A 17,410-nucleotide genomic window follows, 5' to 3' on the forward strand; every position below is an offset into this window, starting at 1 on the left:
TCAATTTTCACATTCATCCATTTTATTCAAGCTGATTCAACAGTTGTCTAATGAAGAGCATTCCTGCATTTCACATAATGTTTGAATGAGGAAATTGGAGTAGGTCCTGGGCTTAAGCTTCTTCCTGATGGTTTTTTTTTTGTTAGCAGCATTGGCAGAAGGGGTATGCTTGAGAATACTTATAAATGTAGGCTTCCGTTTTTAAAAGCAGGCTGTGTGGTTAACACTGCCTTAACGGCGAAATTGGACTATGTATCTTACAGGTGCAAACAAACACCTTGGAGAAGCATGAGTTTGACATAATAGTCCTGTGGAAACTCGCAAGGTGAAGAGAAGTAATAATTAAAGAGAAAATCAGACATCCACGTGTTCATAGCAATTGCTACAAAGGAAAACCATACGGGTTCCTCAAAAGAAAAGCCTCGCAGTTGAAGAAAAATTCGTCGTGATCCAGTACTCTAACCCGGGACCATCACCTTTCTGGAGCAGCTGCTCTACCATCTGAGCTAACCGGGTGACTAGCAGATGGCAGGGCGAAGTCGGATTTGTCAAGAACTTGAAGCAAAGGCAAGAGTTTGATGTAATAGTTCTGTGGAAACCCGCAAGATGGAGAGAAGTGATAATTAAAGGGAAAATCAGACATCCACCCGTTCGTAACAATTGCTACAAAGGAAACCCATACGGGTTTCTCGAAAGAAACGCCTCACAGTTGAAGGAAAATTCGTCCTGGCCTGGTACTCGAACCCAGCACTACCGCCTTTCCAGGGCAGCCACTCTACCATCTAAGCTAACCAGGTGGCTAGCAGATAGCAGGAGGAACCCGTATGGGTTTGAGGACCCTATACGGGTACATTTCAAGGCACCCGTATACGGGGTTTCCTTTGTAGCAATTACTACTAACGGATGAATGTCTGATTTTCCCTTTAATTATCACTTCTCTCCACTTTGCGGGTTTCCGCAGAACTGTTACATCGAAATCTTGCTTTTGCTTCGAGTTGTTGACAAATTTGTCTTCGCCCTGCCATCTGCTAGCCCCCTGGTTAGCTCAGATGGTAGAGCGGCTGCCCCGGAAAGCCAGTGGTCCCAGGTTCGAGTCGTGAGCCAGGACAAATTTTTCTTCCAACTGCAAGGCTTTTGTTTCGAGGAACCCATATGGGTTTCCTTTGTAGCGATCGCTACGAATGGGTGGATGTCTAATTTTCTCTTTAATTACCTTGGAGAAGCACTTCGTACAGAATAAATTCGGTTCAGTGCGTGGCTTGTGACTGTGTCATAGACCCTGGTTTCACTCGGCTGTATCCATGCTGTCAGAGCACGGCATGTTTGCGTTGAGTGAGGCATCTCATAGTGAAAAACATGTCCGACTTTACTCTGTGCTCTACTTTCAGATATTTAAACAAGAACAGCATTGCTCACAAATGCAAAAGCCAAATTTGCTTAAAAACCAATTGCCACAAGCATGGGATATACATATATATTTTTTAAAATTTTCTTTAGCATTTCACCTACTGACATGAAAAACTCTTAAAATTGTCTTTGCTCTCTTTCTTACAGTTCTTGGAGGCCCCACAGTATGAGTTCCATGCATTTCTTTTTGTGCTGTCTCTGCTCAACTTTATTTTTTCATATTTATGGGAGGTAAGATTTTTCCATTTCCCTTTTTACATAACGATACTGTAGGCAATTTTCTAAGAAATATGGTATACACATTCATGCCATGTCTTTCAGGTTTTCTTGATTCAACAGTTTCTATTTAACTTTGTCATGCCATGGCTTCATAACTGGAGGGGACCTTGTCACCTATATGAGAAGTTGGAACGGGACCTCATGGCCGATCCTTCATGGCCACCTGTCGGCACTGCTGTTAGCTCTGAGGACGGGCCTGCTTGTGAGTAGTATAAGAACTGCATTTATTGTTAATTAATTAGCACTGTGTTCATTCTTTTTCAAGCCATAATGTGCTTTAAGCTGTCAGGAATCGAGAAAACATTGTAGGCCATTGTAGGTAGTGAAGCCAGCTTCCTACAGCAAACGTGGGTAAGCTAGTGGATGCATGCGTAAGCTTTTAAGCCTTTTTGTGGGCATTCTTAAGAGTTGTAATACAAGTTAGATTAGAAATAGGGAACCCAAAGTTAGGGGACACGAACCGCCAAGCATACAAAAGCACACTAAGAGTACCAAAGAATCCAAAAGGCTTACAATGGAGTTCTGGCTTTTGTGATTGCTAAGCTAGTTAGGTATGCTATTTCTAAACTCTATATTGTTTAGAAGGCTTATGTTTAATTTTTTATAAACAAAATCTTGAATTAGAGACTGTTTTTGGGTGACAATCTACACGCTTTGTGACAATTTCTCCGTGGAGCATAGGCGGAAAGTTTTTATTTTTCCGGAGGGGGGAGGGGGATCAGCTTTCCGAAACCCACCCATGTATGTGTGTATGTGTGTGTATATATTAGCTTTGATAACAGTTTCACTTTGAACTTCATGTGGCCTCGAAAAATTGTTCACTTGGAAGAATTGTCTTATACTTTGCTATCATTAACACTGCTCCGCTGTTCCAGCGAAACTGCAGCCTTCTTTTTTTTTGCTGTGCAGATTCTGATTTCCAGTGAAACCGGCTTAGTCTCATTTCTGTTACTGAGTGAATCATATATAATTAAGACCTCTGCATGCAAGTGGTGATGTTTCCAACCCTAATAAATGTTGTAAATTATTAAAAGAGTTCTTATTTTTCATGAGTCGTCAGCAGTGCCTGCTGGAAAGAGAAGCAATACTGAGACACACAATTCACGTGCATTTCATATGCCGTTGCTAAAAGACTCTGCCGAAGGGGTCACTGAAGCCTGCATGTTTTTTTTCTGGGTCAGAAAAGTCCGTAAGGCAATTTGAAGTGAGGTGATCGTACAGCAACATATTCATTCTCTAGGTATAAGCTATCCACACCATTAGAAATAATTGGTCGGCTGCGTTTTTCTCTTCAAAGAAATCATAAACTTTGTCCTATGTATATATTTAAATATATGGTATCTGTGCATGGTGTCCACAGTAAACATTTAAAAAAAAAGTGTTGAAGGGAAAAAATACAGATAAAGTAGCCGCGGCTGGCGCTTCTAATGGGCTTGTCCTCGTATTGTGAGGATTTGCAGAAATAAAGCTACAGTATGAATTAAAAGCCATGCATATCCGCACCAACAATGATGCAGTAAGCTCTTAGCCACAATGAAATTTTACACGAAAGCTGTAGCCTCTTGGTGGTCGGCATTTTTTGTGTCCGTCTGTGAGCAGAAATTATCATCATCAGCAATGGTTCATACCTCTCTCAGCAAGCAAAAATGCAATGGCTCATCCCCCTCGTAATGAAGAGGCTACAAGCACTCAGCAAAGTGAAGCGAACAATGCCTACATTCATTGGAGTCACGCATACAATGTGCAGAACAGTGTACGTTTAAATAAAGAACAAGCTCAAAACAAGCATCTATCATCATCAGCAATGGCTCATACTCCAGTAAGGCAGAGGCTATACAAGCGCTCAGCAAAGTGAAATGAACGGTGCATGCATTCGTTGAAATCGCCCATACAGCACACAGAACAGCATATGTTTGAACAAATAGCACACTCAAAATAAGCATCTGAACCATAAATTAAGCATTGCATATCCCCCTCAGCAGTTGTGGTGGTTTGCAACAGCTTCGCTAAGCATCCACTAGCACAATTAAACCAGGATGGCAAGTTTATTTATTTATTTATTTTTAACAAGCAAACGTGCATACCCCATTTCTAAGCATCCACTAGCACAATTAAACCAGGATGGCAAGTTTATTTATTTATTTATTTTTAACAAGCAAACGTGCATGCCCCATTTCTGAAATCGGCGAGATTATGTGTGTTGCCACGAGGCAAGCGAGTACCGAAAGAAGGCACCTTGAGGAGGAAAATAGAATTGTGCACCAGGGAAAGTAGGGACGGGCGTGCTAGAGTTGCTGTATATAGACCGTAGCCTCCTATATAGTTATATAGGAGGTTATGGAGACCTACATAAGAGACCTAGGAGACCTACACCATGTTTACAAACAGCGATAGGCCTACTGCACCGTCCAGATTTGCCACCCCCGCTTGCACGCTATAGGATATGGCTCTTTTTAACTGAAAAGATAGAGGAAACTCAAAGGGAACCTCAAATGATGTGGGTAACAGAACTCTGGTAATGATACTTGGGGGAGAGGGGAGGTCTCTGCCACCCCATCGTTGGCGCCTATGCCGTGGAGTCAGCATTACTGTAACATAAAGAACACATCTGTATCTGAGTAATTCTTTTGCCAAGCTGTTCAGATATTAACATTGTCCCAGGAATTGCTCTCATAGATACCAGAATATTGAACAGCTGTAAGTGGCCGTTTATGGAACTGTGCTTTATGATTTGATGTTCTCCAAGCTAACTGCACTTCAAAGCATATAAGCGTGATTGGGCATTTCATCCAATGTGTACCACTTTCCTTTGAAAAATCAATTTGATTGATTGATCGATTGATTGAAGCGAATTTTTTTGTTAACGGTGGACATACATTTCTCACATCACATCATACATCTACCGCATTTAGAAGTTTCAATATGGCATATAGTGCAAGATGTGTCAAGTCTACAGCACAGTGTGCATTCACAATGCTCACCATGCAGATTATTTCATTCCAGCATCTCCTGAACATGACCCATCATCAGAACTCCTGAACTTGCCTGCTAGTGGAAAACAAGCAGCGAAAATGAAGTTTCAGTACGAAGAGATTCATGAAATGAGTGTGGTGGGTAGGCCCGCACTCACATTCTCCACATTTCGTGGTAGCAGCAAGAAACGCAAGAATGAAGCTTTGAGGCACGAGTAACCAAAGATAAAGCTGTGAAAAATCTTTAAGTGTGAGGCATATTTAAACAGCCATGTTATGCAGGCCAAAAGAAATATGCAAAGTAGCACATAAAAACATTGTGTGATTCATATGTGAATGATAATTCACATGCATTTTTGTTTGTATGTAATAAAAATTGTTTTGATAAGTTGGCCTTGTGCCTCATTCTCATTTATACTTACAGGTCACATTATTTTAATTTCTTGTTATTATCAAAAATTCAGGTCCCTGAAACTGATGGTCAGGAAGAGAAATAGAAATTTCTAATATGTAATTGAGTGTTTTGGATGTTTAATGTGATGGGTGAAATTGTTAATAACCAGCTGAGCATTTATTATCAATAAGGCAAGCCACCAAACTACAAGCTAGGTAAGAGCACAAAATTATAATTTTATAGGTTACCTTGTTTCTAAGAAAATTTGCTTGTGCTTATGTAATGATTGTTGTGTATCAGCATGTGGTATACACTAATAAAATTCTTGCATGTGACTAAAGTTAGCATTACTCATTGAAACAAGATGAAGAGTAGTAGTAGTAGCTAGTATTTATTGTATTTACAGAAAAGAACAAAAGAGGGATAGAAGGAATGGCCATGTGTGTCATAACTGCCTTGCTTTTAAGTGGACGCCTGAACTGTCCTTTGGCCATGGAGAGGATACAGGGTAAAGGACTAGAGAATAGGGAGAGGATCAGAGTTAATAGAAAAAGATGTTGCAAAAAAATAGCAAAGAGCACAACAAGAACAAATTAAGTAAATGAAAAATCTGTGGGAAGAAAAAAGAAAGTAAAAAGCTACCAAATTCATGTTTTAACAAGGCCTCATAATAGCTTTTATCGTCTTCTAACAACCAAATATGTGTATGTATTCATATGAACACATATACGAATCTTTCTGAAACAGTTTATTTTAATTGTTTACTTTTTAAGTGTTTTAGACATGCACCCTGCCTGAAAATGGCACTGCCATGTGCAGATGTAATTGGCCAACTGGCCTACGTACCTCTCGCGCATTATTCTGTTCAGGCAGAATGCTGCAGTTCTTTACTGTACAATCCCTCCTTTCTTCCTTCAACCCCTCTATTGTCGCAAGCACTGGGACCATTCACCAAATTCCAACAGAAAGCATACAATTTTTCCAAGAGGATTTGCTCACTGTAACACAAACTGCTCTTCCTGCTTCATAGTAGGCCAGGTTTTTCCATTTTCTATAAGTGGTTTATTCTATGTTCTATGGTTATTTTATTCTATGTGGCCAAGATTCAAGGTTCCTCGGGTAGTGTTTACACAGTATCTTCTAGCAAAAATAAATGTTAACCTACAATCACTTCAATGTGCTACTTCAATAAATGGATGTAATACTTGCAAATTTGATTACATATATCCAAGGAATGCAAAGCTCATAGCCAAACAGACACTAGTCGGAGTTTTGAATTAGTATTTTAAGATTTTCCCTCATGCGAGGTAATACCCACAGACGCTTCACAGAAAGATACGAAATCGGCGATAGGCGTTTGCTCTGAAACACTATCATGGAGCTTTAATTGCTATCTGTCTTACGGATTATACTCCAATCTTTGTGGCCAAATTTGTGGCCATTTGGTTTGACCTATACAAAATTCGACGTGTCACACATAATATAGCTTGCAGACTACCTGTCAGTTCTTTTGTCGCTAGAAAGCACAAATAATTCACTATATGCTATACCGGTTGCTATACTTTTCCATTATACCTCATGTGAAATTCTGTTTTTGTGGATACCTGGACATTGTGGTCAAGCACTTAATGAGATTGCAGACAGCTTGGCAAAGGTGCAGTGCTTGGTGGGCTGGTATGTTTTCTTATACCTAACCTCATACCTAACAAGATGAAGATAAGAAGTACTCGGTCGAAAAAATGATCCGCTCCTTGCTGCACCGGATTGCGGACATTTAGTGTTCCCCTAGAATTTCTGGCCATGTCCCTCTCGGCAATGCGAAGTTTTGATTATCCTTGATGTTACAATGTTGCAAATACTACAATTAGGTCTGCACATGAGCATGTAGTTTGCACTATCAAACCTTCAAGTGTGTCATGGGGATATAGAATCACTGGACCATTTCCTCCTCTATTGCCTAAACTATAATCCCGAAAGAATAACCTACTTAGAGCAACCCTATATATCGTGTATAAGCCTTGCTCTCTCAGTGATCAGTATTTTATCGTTTGATAATGCCCGAAAGGAAGTGTGTCAGATTGCGCATGAGTACGTCATTCACGTTAAACACCTTTTCCTCATTATTAACACTGGATCACTTTTTTTTTTTCATAATCTAGCAGTTTCGTCACAGATTGGCACTTTAAAGAAAGAAAGAAAAGAAAATTTATAATCGTTATTATACAAATGTAGGCATATACCAAGTTAATGGGAAGCAAGGTCTTTTTCCATTGCGAACCATGGTCAATCCTCCCTTGTGCCATATATATATATTATTTTCGACAATTCTTTCTCTTTATTATTATGTGTTTTTTTTAAATTTCGCGCCGAAGTAGCGTCACGATTTGGGTGTTGTGGCTCAAAACTTGAGTTCAGTATTGTACCCTTGCATAACACCACGTAGCCCATCATTAGCGCTAAATAACTCATTGGGCCCGAGCAGACGTGGTCAAAATGGTAAAAATGAGTGAGGTTAAGGTGAGATGGTGCGGGAACCTTGAGGCGGCGTCGCCACCCGACCCGTCTTTCGTTTTTGCGTTTTCTGGCTCACCAAGCCTCTGAGGGTAAGGACGCATGCCTTTTTTTGGTATTGTAGAAGGGTAACATTTACTAATGTCGCTCACTTTCGTTTCCTGTCAAGTTTCACCGGTGGTAATTAACGAAAAATCGCGAATGCTTGCAATATGCATGGCTCAGAAACCACGCGTCTGCAGCATCGCAAGCTCGTAGTACTGAGCGATTTTCGCGGTAAATATTTTGAAACGTACAATCAACAGAAGATGCGAGAAGAAAGTGGAGCACGCGTCCTCGTGAAAGCGCGAGCGAGCGTTCCTAACGTCGGCGCCGTGGTTCGAGTTCTCTAGGAGCGGCGACGCGAACAGCGCGTCCGTAAGCGAAACTGATGGTCGACATATCAGAATTTGCGATTGACCACGATGACGGAGACACCTGCGTTCACACCGCAGCCTACGAAGGCTCTATCAGCCTGCTCGAGGAGCTTCTGGAGGCCCGCCCGGCTGAACTCAACCGACGAGTGCGACCATTCGGCGCGACACCTCTTCGTCTCGCTGTAACACGTGAGTGTTCGAAACATGCACTGCTGGATTGAATTACGGGGTAACAAAGCAACTCTATGGCTCACACCTCTGGAGCCTATTGCGAAGCGAATGCTACAATCCCTTGCTGCTATGCCCGGTGCAGCACGCATATGCGACGCCAGACCGTGGCCAGGCCATAATAACCAACTGGCCAGGCCATCGGTACAATCGCCAGTAATTCTTGAAGTACTAAATAATAATAATAATAATAATAATAATAATTGTGCAAGGTATGCACGGGAATTAAGTGTTAGAATTTTCTCTTCAAGGCATAACTTCTTTCTTTTTTTTTTGGGGGGGGGGGGGGGCTCACGGATTTGCAATTTATTTCATTGTTATTTCACACACGTCCAAATGCCAGGTGTAATGGCGTTCGTCACTGTATGCATGCTTACATCATCGACGCAAATTAAAAATAAAAAAAAAATAAATAAGCACTTTATTAGTAGACATATTACATAGCTGTTATGCTTGAATATAGAAAAGCATAATAAATTAATTGGTATTTACGTCTAAATATGTTCTGAACATTAATTATGTCCCATCTAGGTGGTAACTCTGGTACTGTGCGCTACCTCCTGAAGCACGGCGCAGCTGTGGACCTACCAGACGTCAAGGCACAGACACCACTCCTCGTGGCCATCCAGAAAGAGTTTTCCGAATGCGTTAAGGCACTTTTAGAAGCTGGAGCAAATCCAAATGGGGATGCTGGGAATCGTAGCACCCCACTCCACACTGCAGCACAGAGAGGATACTTGGATGGTGTGAAGGTAATGCACCCTTTTTCATTTACAGCTGTAACTCTCAGAAGTATGTTATAGTCAGCATGCAGGCTTCTGTGCACTATATAGCTAAACAGTGGCTGAATAATTGAGTCGTGTTGCTGGAACCAGCAATTCTACGACTGCTTTCCTTGGCAACATTCATACATTATAGCTCACTCTCCCCAGATGAAGGTGGGGGGAGTGAGCTGCCAAGGAAAGCAACTTCCCTGACATATAGACAAATGTACCCCTTGTCGAAACACTGGCTCCAGTGATGCCTTGTTCAACCACTGCCAGTCACTTCATCTGTCCCGTGATCCTCTTGTCTTGTTTGACTTTCATGCAAAGTAACATGAGTAGATGTGCTTAATTGCGGGAATTTGTGCGCTCCCAATTTAGAGAACAAATGTAGGCTTATTCCCAAGCCTCTGACAATATTGAGTGTGCTTTATTACCCATTATATCTGTTAAAAGTGAGAATTTAGGCTAACTCATGCACTTTTAATGGTGGGCTTTGTCGCTGCTGTTTGTCTTTACGATTGTTTTTGCATTTTCGTGGCATTATTGTACACCTTTTCTGGAAGCACCTTATAACCTCTTATAAAACAGAGGTGTACAGGAAGTTAGGGACTTGAGGTGATAAACAGTGGTTAAGCAAGGGATTTTTTTGCAGCCAATGTTTTGACAAGCGGACTTGTAATGTTGGCTCCTGAGACATGCTCTATTCAACAACTGTAACCTTACTTAGCTTCATGTGTCATATACAAATACAGAGTGTTTGCTTCATTTTGTGCTTGAGAAATGGATGCCGTATGTCACCAGAGAGACATTTGCCTTTTGCAGCTGCTGCTGGCAAGTGGTGCTGAAACTGAGATTGAGCACCGGCTTCTGGGCTGTACACCAGGGCTTCCCCTTCATATCAGCGCCGCCTACCACCACTTTCTCTGCTACAGCTGCCTGCTCCTCAATGGTGCAGAACCAGACCTGCGTCACATCTCAAATTCTGTGCCTCCGATTGTGCATGCACAGGTGCAAAAAGCTCGCATACTTTTGCAGTTAATTTGGTTCACTCAGATTTTCCCCTAGATTTGTTATATAGCCAGCCTCACTAGCACAAGGCTATTATACTGTTTAGGGCCATATTACAATGATGGCTGCTGTGAGTTTTCATGTCTAGACAGGTTTGTCATTAGTAGAACAGGGGCGCTACAATCTAAAGCTATTCCAAACTTTTCTATTCCAATTCTACAATCAGCCCTTTGCGATTGGTCAAAAACTTTCTTAGACCGCCCCAACTATGCCTGTCTGTCGCACGACGTCACGAAAACCGCAATTGCTCCTTATCTGATATGATGCGTGCACACTGATTGTTCATGATTGGACCGAACAAAAGAAACATAGTTATTTCTGATTCTACGCCTTTCTTCCATTAGCCCTCAGCTACTGGGCAAAAGTTTTCAGGCTGCACCCACTTCGCCTGCCTGTCATGCTACGTCACAAAATCTCGAAAACTCACCGTGTCAAAGTGACGTGTATCCTTTAAAGAAGCATTAATATGCCGAACAAAACTGAATTTCCTTCTGAATAGGCACAGGCTGCCCCGTTCCGAAAGGAATAAAAGATGGCTGCCGCCGGTTGCTCAGGCACTGGCTACTCACACCTGCCGGAAAGCCTGGGTTTATTTGCGTACAATAAAACTTTTTGCATGGCAGTGTAACATTTTCAAGCACTTTTGGCACGTTTACAACCTCGCTCCGCCAACTCTTCTTTGCTGAGGATCTGTTTTAGTGGCATTTTTAACTGTCCGTTGCACGCCACCACAATCTAAGGGAAAGTGGACCAATTGCAGATGCCGGCAACCCCCTCTTCATCTGGTTATTGATTTTCAGTGCACTGGCTCGGCCCCGTTGAATGCCTCTCCACTTGAGCGTGCTCCTCGCCTCTTGTCAGCCAATTAGATAAGACAAGCTACTCAGTGTAGGGAATGTTATTCATTTTTAAAGCAAGAATTAGTAACCCCCTATAAACGAGGAGAGCACTTGACTGTTCAGATAGCCCTGTGGGTCACTGCCCAATGCTTGCATTGGCGGTTACGCAAATTTGATGTCAGGCGATTGGTATAAAAACATATTGGAACAGCTTTAAATTGTAGGGCCCCAGGTTACTGACCAATCTTAAAATATAAAACTTGTTTCTGAATTCATCCATGGATGTCCATACTTTCTTCTTGCGCTTTGTACAAACCGAAAAGACAAAAGGATGGGTATGGAAGACACAAACGGTTTGTCCGTGTTCTCTGTACTCATGCTTTCGTCTCTTCGGTTTGTAAGTAGTGCAAAAAGAAAGTATAAACAGCCATCAACCAGCCCATTTTATGACACTTTTGAACTTCATGGATGTGTTTGCACGTATCAGTAGGCCATATCAAATGACTAGCTACCTTACACCCTCCGTAGTTGCATAGTTGCTTCAGGTATCTCTGTGCAAGTTGTGTAAACATTCCTTCAACACTTGTAACAGTTGGAAAGTATTAGCACCAGTCACAAAGAATTCTAGTGCAGGCATATTTCATTTAACCTAATATCGCCATTACCACAAAGTACATGTGCTACTTTGCGGTAGTGACATTTTAGGGTCCATATCGTAAAGCATTATAATTGTTATAAAAGTGACTCTAAAAAGGTACCTAAGGGCAATCTCAAGGTAATGAGACTTGTACAAAAGTAGCTTATAAAGGTCAGTTTGGGAGAAAAAAATTACAGAAGGCCACTAAAGCAGAACTTTAGTGGCTCTGTTAGCTGCAGCAGCTGTTTCTTCACCCAGTTTTGAGCAACGCATAAGGTTACCTTAGCGATAAGGTAATCAAGTCATAGCAACAATCCACAAATACAATTCATTGCAAGAGCCAAGTGGCTGAACAACTAACACTAACCTTGGCTGCTTTGGCAGCCTTCTACATTTTTTTTTGCTTCTGGCTCTTAAAAGCAAACAACAGCTGCTGTCCATCAAAGCTGCACAAAGGACTTTCTGGTATGTCATAACTACAGACATTTGCGCTGCAAACTATACTAAGGCATTGGATAGGACATATGAAAATGATGTAAACACAAAAAGCACGTGTGTGTGTGCATTGTTTTTATCTGGCTTGCCTGTATATTTCTGTAACGTTTGCAACAAAGATATGGTAATCAGCTATTGATTTCACGTGTATATGCAATGCTGTGTACGTATGTATATGGTGTATCTCCAATATCTTGTTACTCACTATCTTGAACAAGTCATGTGTGTGGTGCACCTGATTAGTAGGTTATTTGAGGCCAGTTTATTCAATAACTTCTAGAATAGGCTCTGAAACATATGATTCATATCTTTGCAATTAATAATCTATCGCACAGTTTCCCCCCCTTTTGGAAAGCTCTGAACAGAGCTCATGCAGTCCGGACTTGTCAAATTTAGAATATGAAAATTACTACTGTCAAAGTAAAAAAATACCAAAGATTGCTTGAACGTAAAATAACTTTTGCCGAGAACCCCACCATAGAATGTCTTTGTGGGAAAATAGTCATGATTACTGATGATGTTGATCGTTTAATAAGAGATTGGCATAAGGGATTGGCAGACTTTTCGCTGTAGAACTGCTGTGAACAGGCAATCTACTCTATAGTCACAGCTAGAAGAATCTGCCTCACAGGCGAATGTTTATTATGTTTATTCATGAAATATTCACATAATGGCACCCAAAGTTTTGATTGCCATTATACACTGGCTCTATGAGTTAGTGACTCTGCTGCATGGGCATGTTCATGTAATCTATAAATCTAAAAAATCAGGCTAGGAAAATTGAGTCAGCGACTGCTGAAATAGACACAAATCAAAATCGTAAAATTATTGGTACGTGCAAATGGCAACAATCGTAAACAAGATCTGAAGAGCAGGCATTTTATAATAAAATCTTAAAGCTGGCAGGTATCTGCAGTCTGAGAGAGAGGGAGAGAAAAACAAGAAATAGCACATGTCTCTAGCTTGTGGAGCTCTTGCGCATACTTTCTAGTAACAAAGCTTTCATAATATCTTGAAACAGGTGGTAGGATCCTTACTTATTGGACATGCATTGATCACAGTCTGGCTTGTTTGACAATTTTCATATATGTACTTAAGTTTATCTCTAAGTTGGAGATCTTACTGTCATTTATCACCCAGTTTCTGATGTCCACAAATGCAACAGATCTTGGCTAGTAAAAGCTATAATTTTGTCTTGAAATACCCCATTTTTAATGATTGGAGACCAACATCACTGAAATGACTAATATATCAGCAAGCTCAAGAGGAATTTCTGGACCTTGTCAAAGCTATAATCATGGTATCGCAAGTAAATCTCTAGTTCAAGGTAACTTTTGTACCTATCATCGTTATCACATGATTTTTGTTCATGCGAGGCCTTGACATGCGAATATATGTGTTCTGCTTTAAAGGAGTACCAACGTGGCATTTGTTACTTGTCATATTTCATTTCTTTTAAATGAAAGTTCAAACCCTTTAAACCCTATAAAAATACTGCTGGTGCCAGGGCACCCTAAATGGTTTATTGTAATCCCTGTTTCTGTGGGCCAATTTTTGTTTCAATACTCGGGAGGTGGATGCTTCATGATGTCATTGCACACTGGCTCACTCCGTTCCTTCGATTGCTGCCAGTTCCGAACACAAGTGCAGCTATAAGAAATGCTTGCACCACGTGTTAATTTTGTTTTGAGCCGCATCATCATACCTAGCCTTGTTGCTACATGATGTCATCAAATTTTGCTCTCTCTCATGACATCACGCTAATGTCGGTGATTCCATGTCCGTCATTCGAGATTAGCTTTAGTATCACGTTGAAATATCTTACAAAAGTCTTTCAACCAATGTTTTTGCATGTGAGAAACATGTGGTAGAGATTATATAACTTAAGAAATGATGTGTCGGCATTTGTTTAAGGTTACTGCTGTGAGCTTGAAACTTTATATGCCGTTTGCAGATGCGCGCTAATGCTGTGTTCAGCTGTAAGACCTGCCTTCCAAACTGATGGCACTGCATGGCTATGGCTCAGGTCTCCTTAGCTCATGTTCTGGTGAAGCACCACTGCCCAAGTCGCTTTGCAGTCCTCTTGTCCGAATTCGGAGGTCACCTTTGGCAGCGTGATGTCCGAGGACAGTTGGCCACACAACTGCCCCAGGATGGCCCTTGCAAGTTGCTCTTTCAGCAGCTGATAGGTATGTGACACTCAGAGGCCTTACTCGTCATTTTACGGGCGTCGTGAAGCTAAGAATTGGGATTGAATTTTGGTCACTCGAGGATGGCAGTTACGCTTCACACTGCAGAAGACGTTCTGTATTTTCCGTATTTCACTTTCAAACCTTTTCAAACTTTGCAAAGAAAGCAGGAAGAAACCATTTAAAAGATTACTTATCCACTGCTTGTTAGAGAAAATTATTTCACCTGTATTTGTAAGTTACTCTTCTACAATACAAAGAAAGCCATTCTTGCCATTAGTAGAGGCTTGGTGTGCCAGAAAAGCCGTAATAACAAAGGTGGTATGGGTATCTACGCTGCCTTGAAATTTCCGCACCAGCTTTCTGTGACATCATAGATATTGGTGGCATTTGTTCGGGCTCAGTTAACTTTTTATTGGTAAAATCAACTGTATTGTATTCTGAAAGAGGCAAAGACTGAACTTGGCAAATTTCGAGAAATTTCAGTGAACCACGGCGGCTCAACTAGAAAAAATTATGTTGCAATCCATCAGAGAAAATAAAATCCTTCTTCTTCTCTTCTGATAATCAACCTATTATTCTTCATAATTAACGAAAATATAGTTCCCCCCAAAATACCTTATTAGTCTGATATGATAAGTGCTTTTCTTTCGTGTCCCTTTAATGTATCTCTGTCACCACCGTTTGTGTGCCTACAACAACTTAGGTTTCCGCATGTGTGAAGCTAGTGCCATTATCCCTTTTTTCTTGTCCAAGCATCCAGCCTTCCCACCATCTATCGCTGCTGTCATTACTCAGTCCTCCCAAAATGAGTCTATACAATGCCATTCATCGTGTTGGACCCATGTGTTGGCTAGCCACAGAAAAAAGAAAGGAGATACAATTAGGGGATGATTGCCAAGGTCAAGTGATAGCTTCCCAGTAGACCTGCTGAGAGATGCTGGTGAGGACACTTGTTGGGTTAGCTGTGTTGGCTAAAGCTATGAGGTGTTTGGGTGCTGTGACATTCCACTGCCTCCATGACTGGTTCACATTACATTACAAAGCACAATAAAACTGTTGCAAGGATATGCACAGAGCACTGGTATCGTGATCAGCCTTCCAAATCATGACATTTGATTGTGCTGTCCTCAGAATTGGGCCAACTTTGATTATGCCATCTCCAGGATTAGCCCAGTTTACTTGGCCAGACGGCAGTCCATGCAAAGCGGGGGAGTAGGCAATAAAAGCTAAGTGAAAAGCATATGGTTCCTGCATGACTCCCCATCTGCTGCCCATGAACGATGTACATCCATCTCAATTTATAAGCCATTGTCGCTTTAGCTGCAATTTTCCTAGTGCCTTAGTCATTTCTTGGCTCAGAACAAAAACAAATGTTTTTAGGATGGGGTCATTATTTGTCTTCTTTGTCCCTTTAAAGAGAAATATGTGAAGTATGTGTAGTGTTAAAGGATCTTTTCCAGGAAACGTTTTTAAAGTGCATTTTGTACAAGGGGAGTTATTAAAATCAAATGTACCCACCAGTCATTTGCAGTATTACTCTTCTCTTTGTCATCTCTAGTGTGCTGGAGGCTGTTTTGGGGCAGGGCAATGCCTGCAATGCTACCTATCTCCTCTTTCCCAGCTGTACGTCATCGTATAAAGCTTTGGTATCAGCAGATGATCGAGTAGATGATGTCAATGCCATATTTGATAGCTTTTCATTCTGTTTCATCAACCCTTGCAGTAGCTGTAGACAGACATTGTCTGATTATTAAGAACGCACCTACTGTTGCTGAACATGGTATTTAGCTACCACCGCACTTCTGAATTGCAAGCTGTTTCAAACACGTGAGAGGTATAGCCCATTGAAGTGTGCATAAAGTTCTCTGCTGAGAATAGATGTAACTATGGCTTGTTCTTCATCAAGATGATACCACAGCACATGTAAGAAATTCACTTGCATGAAAGTCATCAAAGCATGGAGGCACACAAAAAGAGACAAAAAGCGGCACTTTGAGGAGGCAGCCCAACTCGTGTGAGATGACTGTCTCTTGGAACTGGAAATGTAGAACAGAACTTAATTTCACTTTTTAAGATGGTGGACAATTATAATTGTTGTCAAAGTTGCGCTGAATAATAATAGCATTGTTGGAGTTGTTTTTGCTCTTTCTGGAAGCACCTGTCAGTCATGATGTCTCAAGAAATCTGGCCAATAACTTACTGTGTTTGAATTAATAAACCCAAGAGGGTTGCATGCATAAAGCAGCAGGAGCACGAATACTATTTGGCTCAGCTGTTCACGTTAGAAAAGTCTTGTGACTGGGCAGATTTATTTACCACGCCCGAAAAGAATTGAAGATCTGGATGTGAGTGGCAGCCTAATTGCCTGATGTGCAGTGGCTCCTATCAGTGCATGTTGTCTGGCAATGGCACATTTATTGAGCATCACTGCAAGTGATGAGCACCCACAATAGATGCCATGCTGTTAAGCAGCAACGCAATGCAATTTGGTCACCTGTGCGGTGTACAGACTCTTGCTTCCGACGCCTAGCTTAGCAAAACCACTCGACTGCGCTGATGGGCTTTACCTAGTTATGTATTAAAATGTATGTTCCCCTAGGTGTTCCACAGAACTTCTGTTGCTAAGAACAGCTATTCTTGCTGTGTTTGCATGTATGGAAAGCTTAGCAATTGCATGTTTGAAAGCAACCCCTCCCGAATACAGCTGCATCATGCTTAACTTTACTTGTGTGTGGTTTCATAACTTCATTGGGAGTAGTGCTTGTTCATAAGCAAACAAAATATCTTTGATCATTTTTACAGACAAGCCACGGTCACTACAGTCCATCTGCAGGGTTGCCATACGAAGAGCAGTTGGAAGGCAGAGACTCAAGTACCTCAAAAGCTTGCCTGTCCCCTTGAATGTGTACAGATTTCTTATATATGCGGACTTGATTCCTAATGCATGTGAGCTAATAGCTGTCTCTGAGTAAACTATGACTTTCAAATAAATTATTTTCGTGCCTCAAGTCCCGATGATGGCGTTTCAGCGGTATTTCATTCCAGCCGAAGTTCTTGAAAGAAATTTGTTCTTGCAACTATGTTAGGTTATGTACTTTTTCAGAGTAGTCTGTACTGAAGAAATTCATGCTGTGATATCCTACATTAAAAGCTGAAATTTCTGAGTAGTATAACAGTTGCTTGCGATACCTCTGCTGTCTGTTAT

General features: G+C 41.2%; 2 protein-coding genes and 1 long non-coding RNA gene across 7 annotated transcripts in view; all 3 read left to right on the top strand.

Annotated features, from left to right (window-relative positions):
* The window catches only part of LOC142582977 (polyamine-transporting ATPase 13A3-like), a 42,494-nt gene extending 37,442 nt beyond the window's left edge, over positions 1–5,052 (top strand). For 2 of the 4 annotated variants that reach the window (XM_075693173.1, XM_075693174.1), the window contains exons 28-30: positions 1,555–1,638; positions 1,729–1,888; positions 4,690–5,052. In XM_075693173.1, the coding sequence (XP_075549288.1) occupies positions 1,555–1,638; positions 1,729–1,888; positions 4,690–4,877 (432 nt within the window). In that variant the 3' untranslated portion in view covers positions 4,878–5,052. Of the gene's footprint in view, positions 1–1,554; positions 1,639–1,728; positions 1,889–4,689 lie in introns of those variants that run through there. The other 2 variants (XR_012828525.1, XM_075693176.1) reach the window with 1 other exon arrangement.
* A 2,382-nt stretch (positions 5,053–7,434) lies between these two features.
* Positions 7,435–17,410, top strand: part of LOC142582983 (uncharacterized) — a 52,081-nt gene continuing 42,105 nt past the window's right edge. For both annotated transcript variants that reach the window (XR_012828527.1, XR_012828526.1), the window contains exon 1: positions 7,435–7,655. This is a non-coding gene — a long non-coding RNA (uncharacterized LOC142582983). The remainder of the gene's footprint in view (positions 7,656–17,410) is intronic.
* LOC142582982 (ankyrin repeat and SOCS box protein 1-like) lies at positions 7,693–17,220 on the top strand. Its single transcript, XM_075693185.1, has 5 exons — positions 7,693–8,168; positions 8,739–8,959; positions 9,797–9,982; positions 14,040–14,202; positions 17,008–17,220. Exons 1-5 carry the CDS (start codon positions 7,994–7,996, stop codon positions 17,175–17,177), a joined length of 915 nt encoding a protein of 304 aa, XP_075549300.1. The 5' UTR covers positions 7,693–7,993; the 3' UTR covers positions 17,178–17,220.

The sequence above is a fragment of the Dermacentor variabilis genome, chromosome 5 (assembly GCF_050947875.1).
Source record: "Dermacentor variabilis isolate Ectoservices chromosome 5, ASM5094787v1, whole genome shotgun sequence".
Classification (NCBI taxonomy): domain Eukaryota; kingdom Metazoa; phylum Arthropoda; class Arachnida; order Ixodida; family Ixodidae; genus Dermacentor; species Dermacentor variabilis.

What these genes read in the sequence shown, in the direction of transcription:
- LOC142582982 (XM_075693185.1), top strand. Translation starts at nt 7,994, where the DNA reads ATGGTCGACATATCAGAATTTGCGATTGACCACGATGACGGAGACACC. An exon ending in GATACTTGGATGGTGTGAAG is followed by an intron (nt 8,960 to 9,796) that starts GTAATGCACCCT and finishes TGCCTTTTGCAG; the next exon opens with CTGCTGCTGGCAAGTGGTGC. An exon ending in GCTCTTTCAGCAGCTGATAG is followed by an intron (nt 14,203 to 17,007) that starts GTATGTGACACT and finishes TCATTTTTACAG; the next exon opens with ACAAGCCACGGTCACTACAG.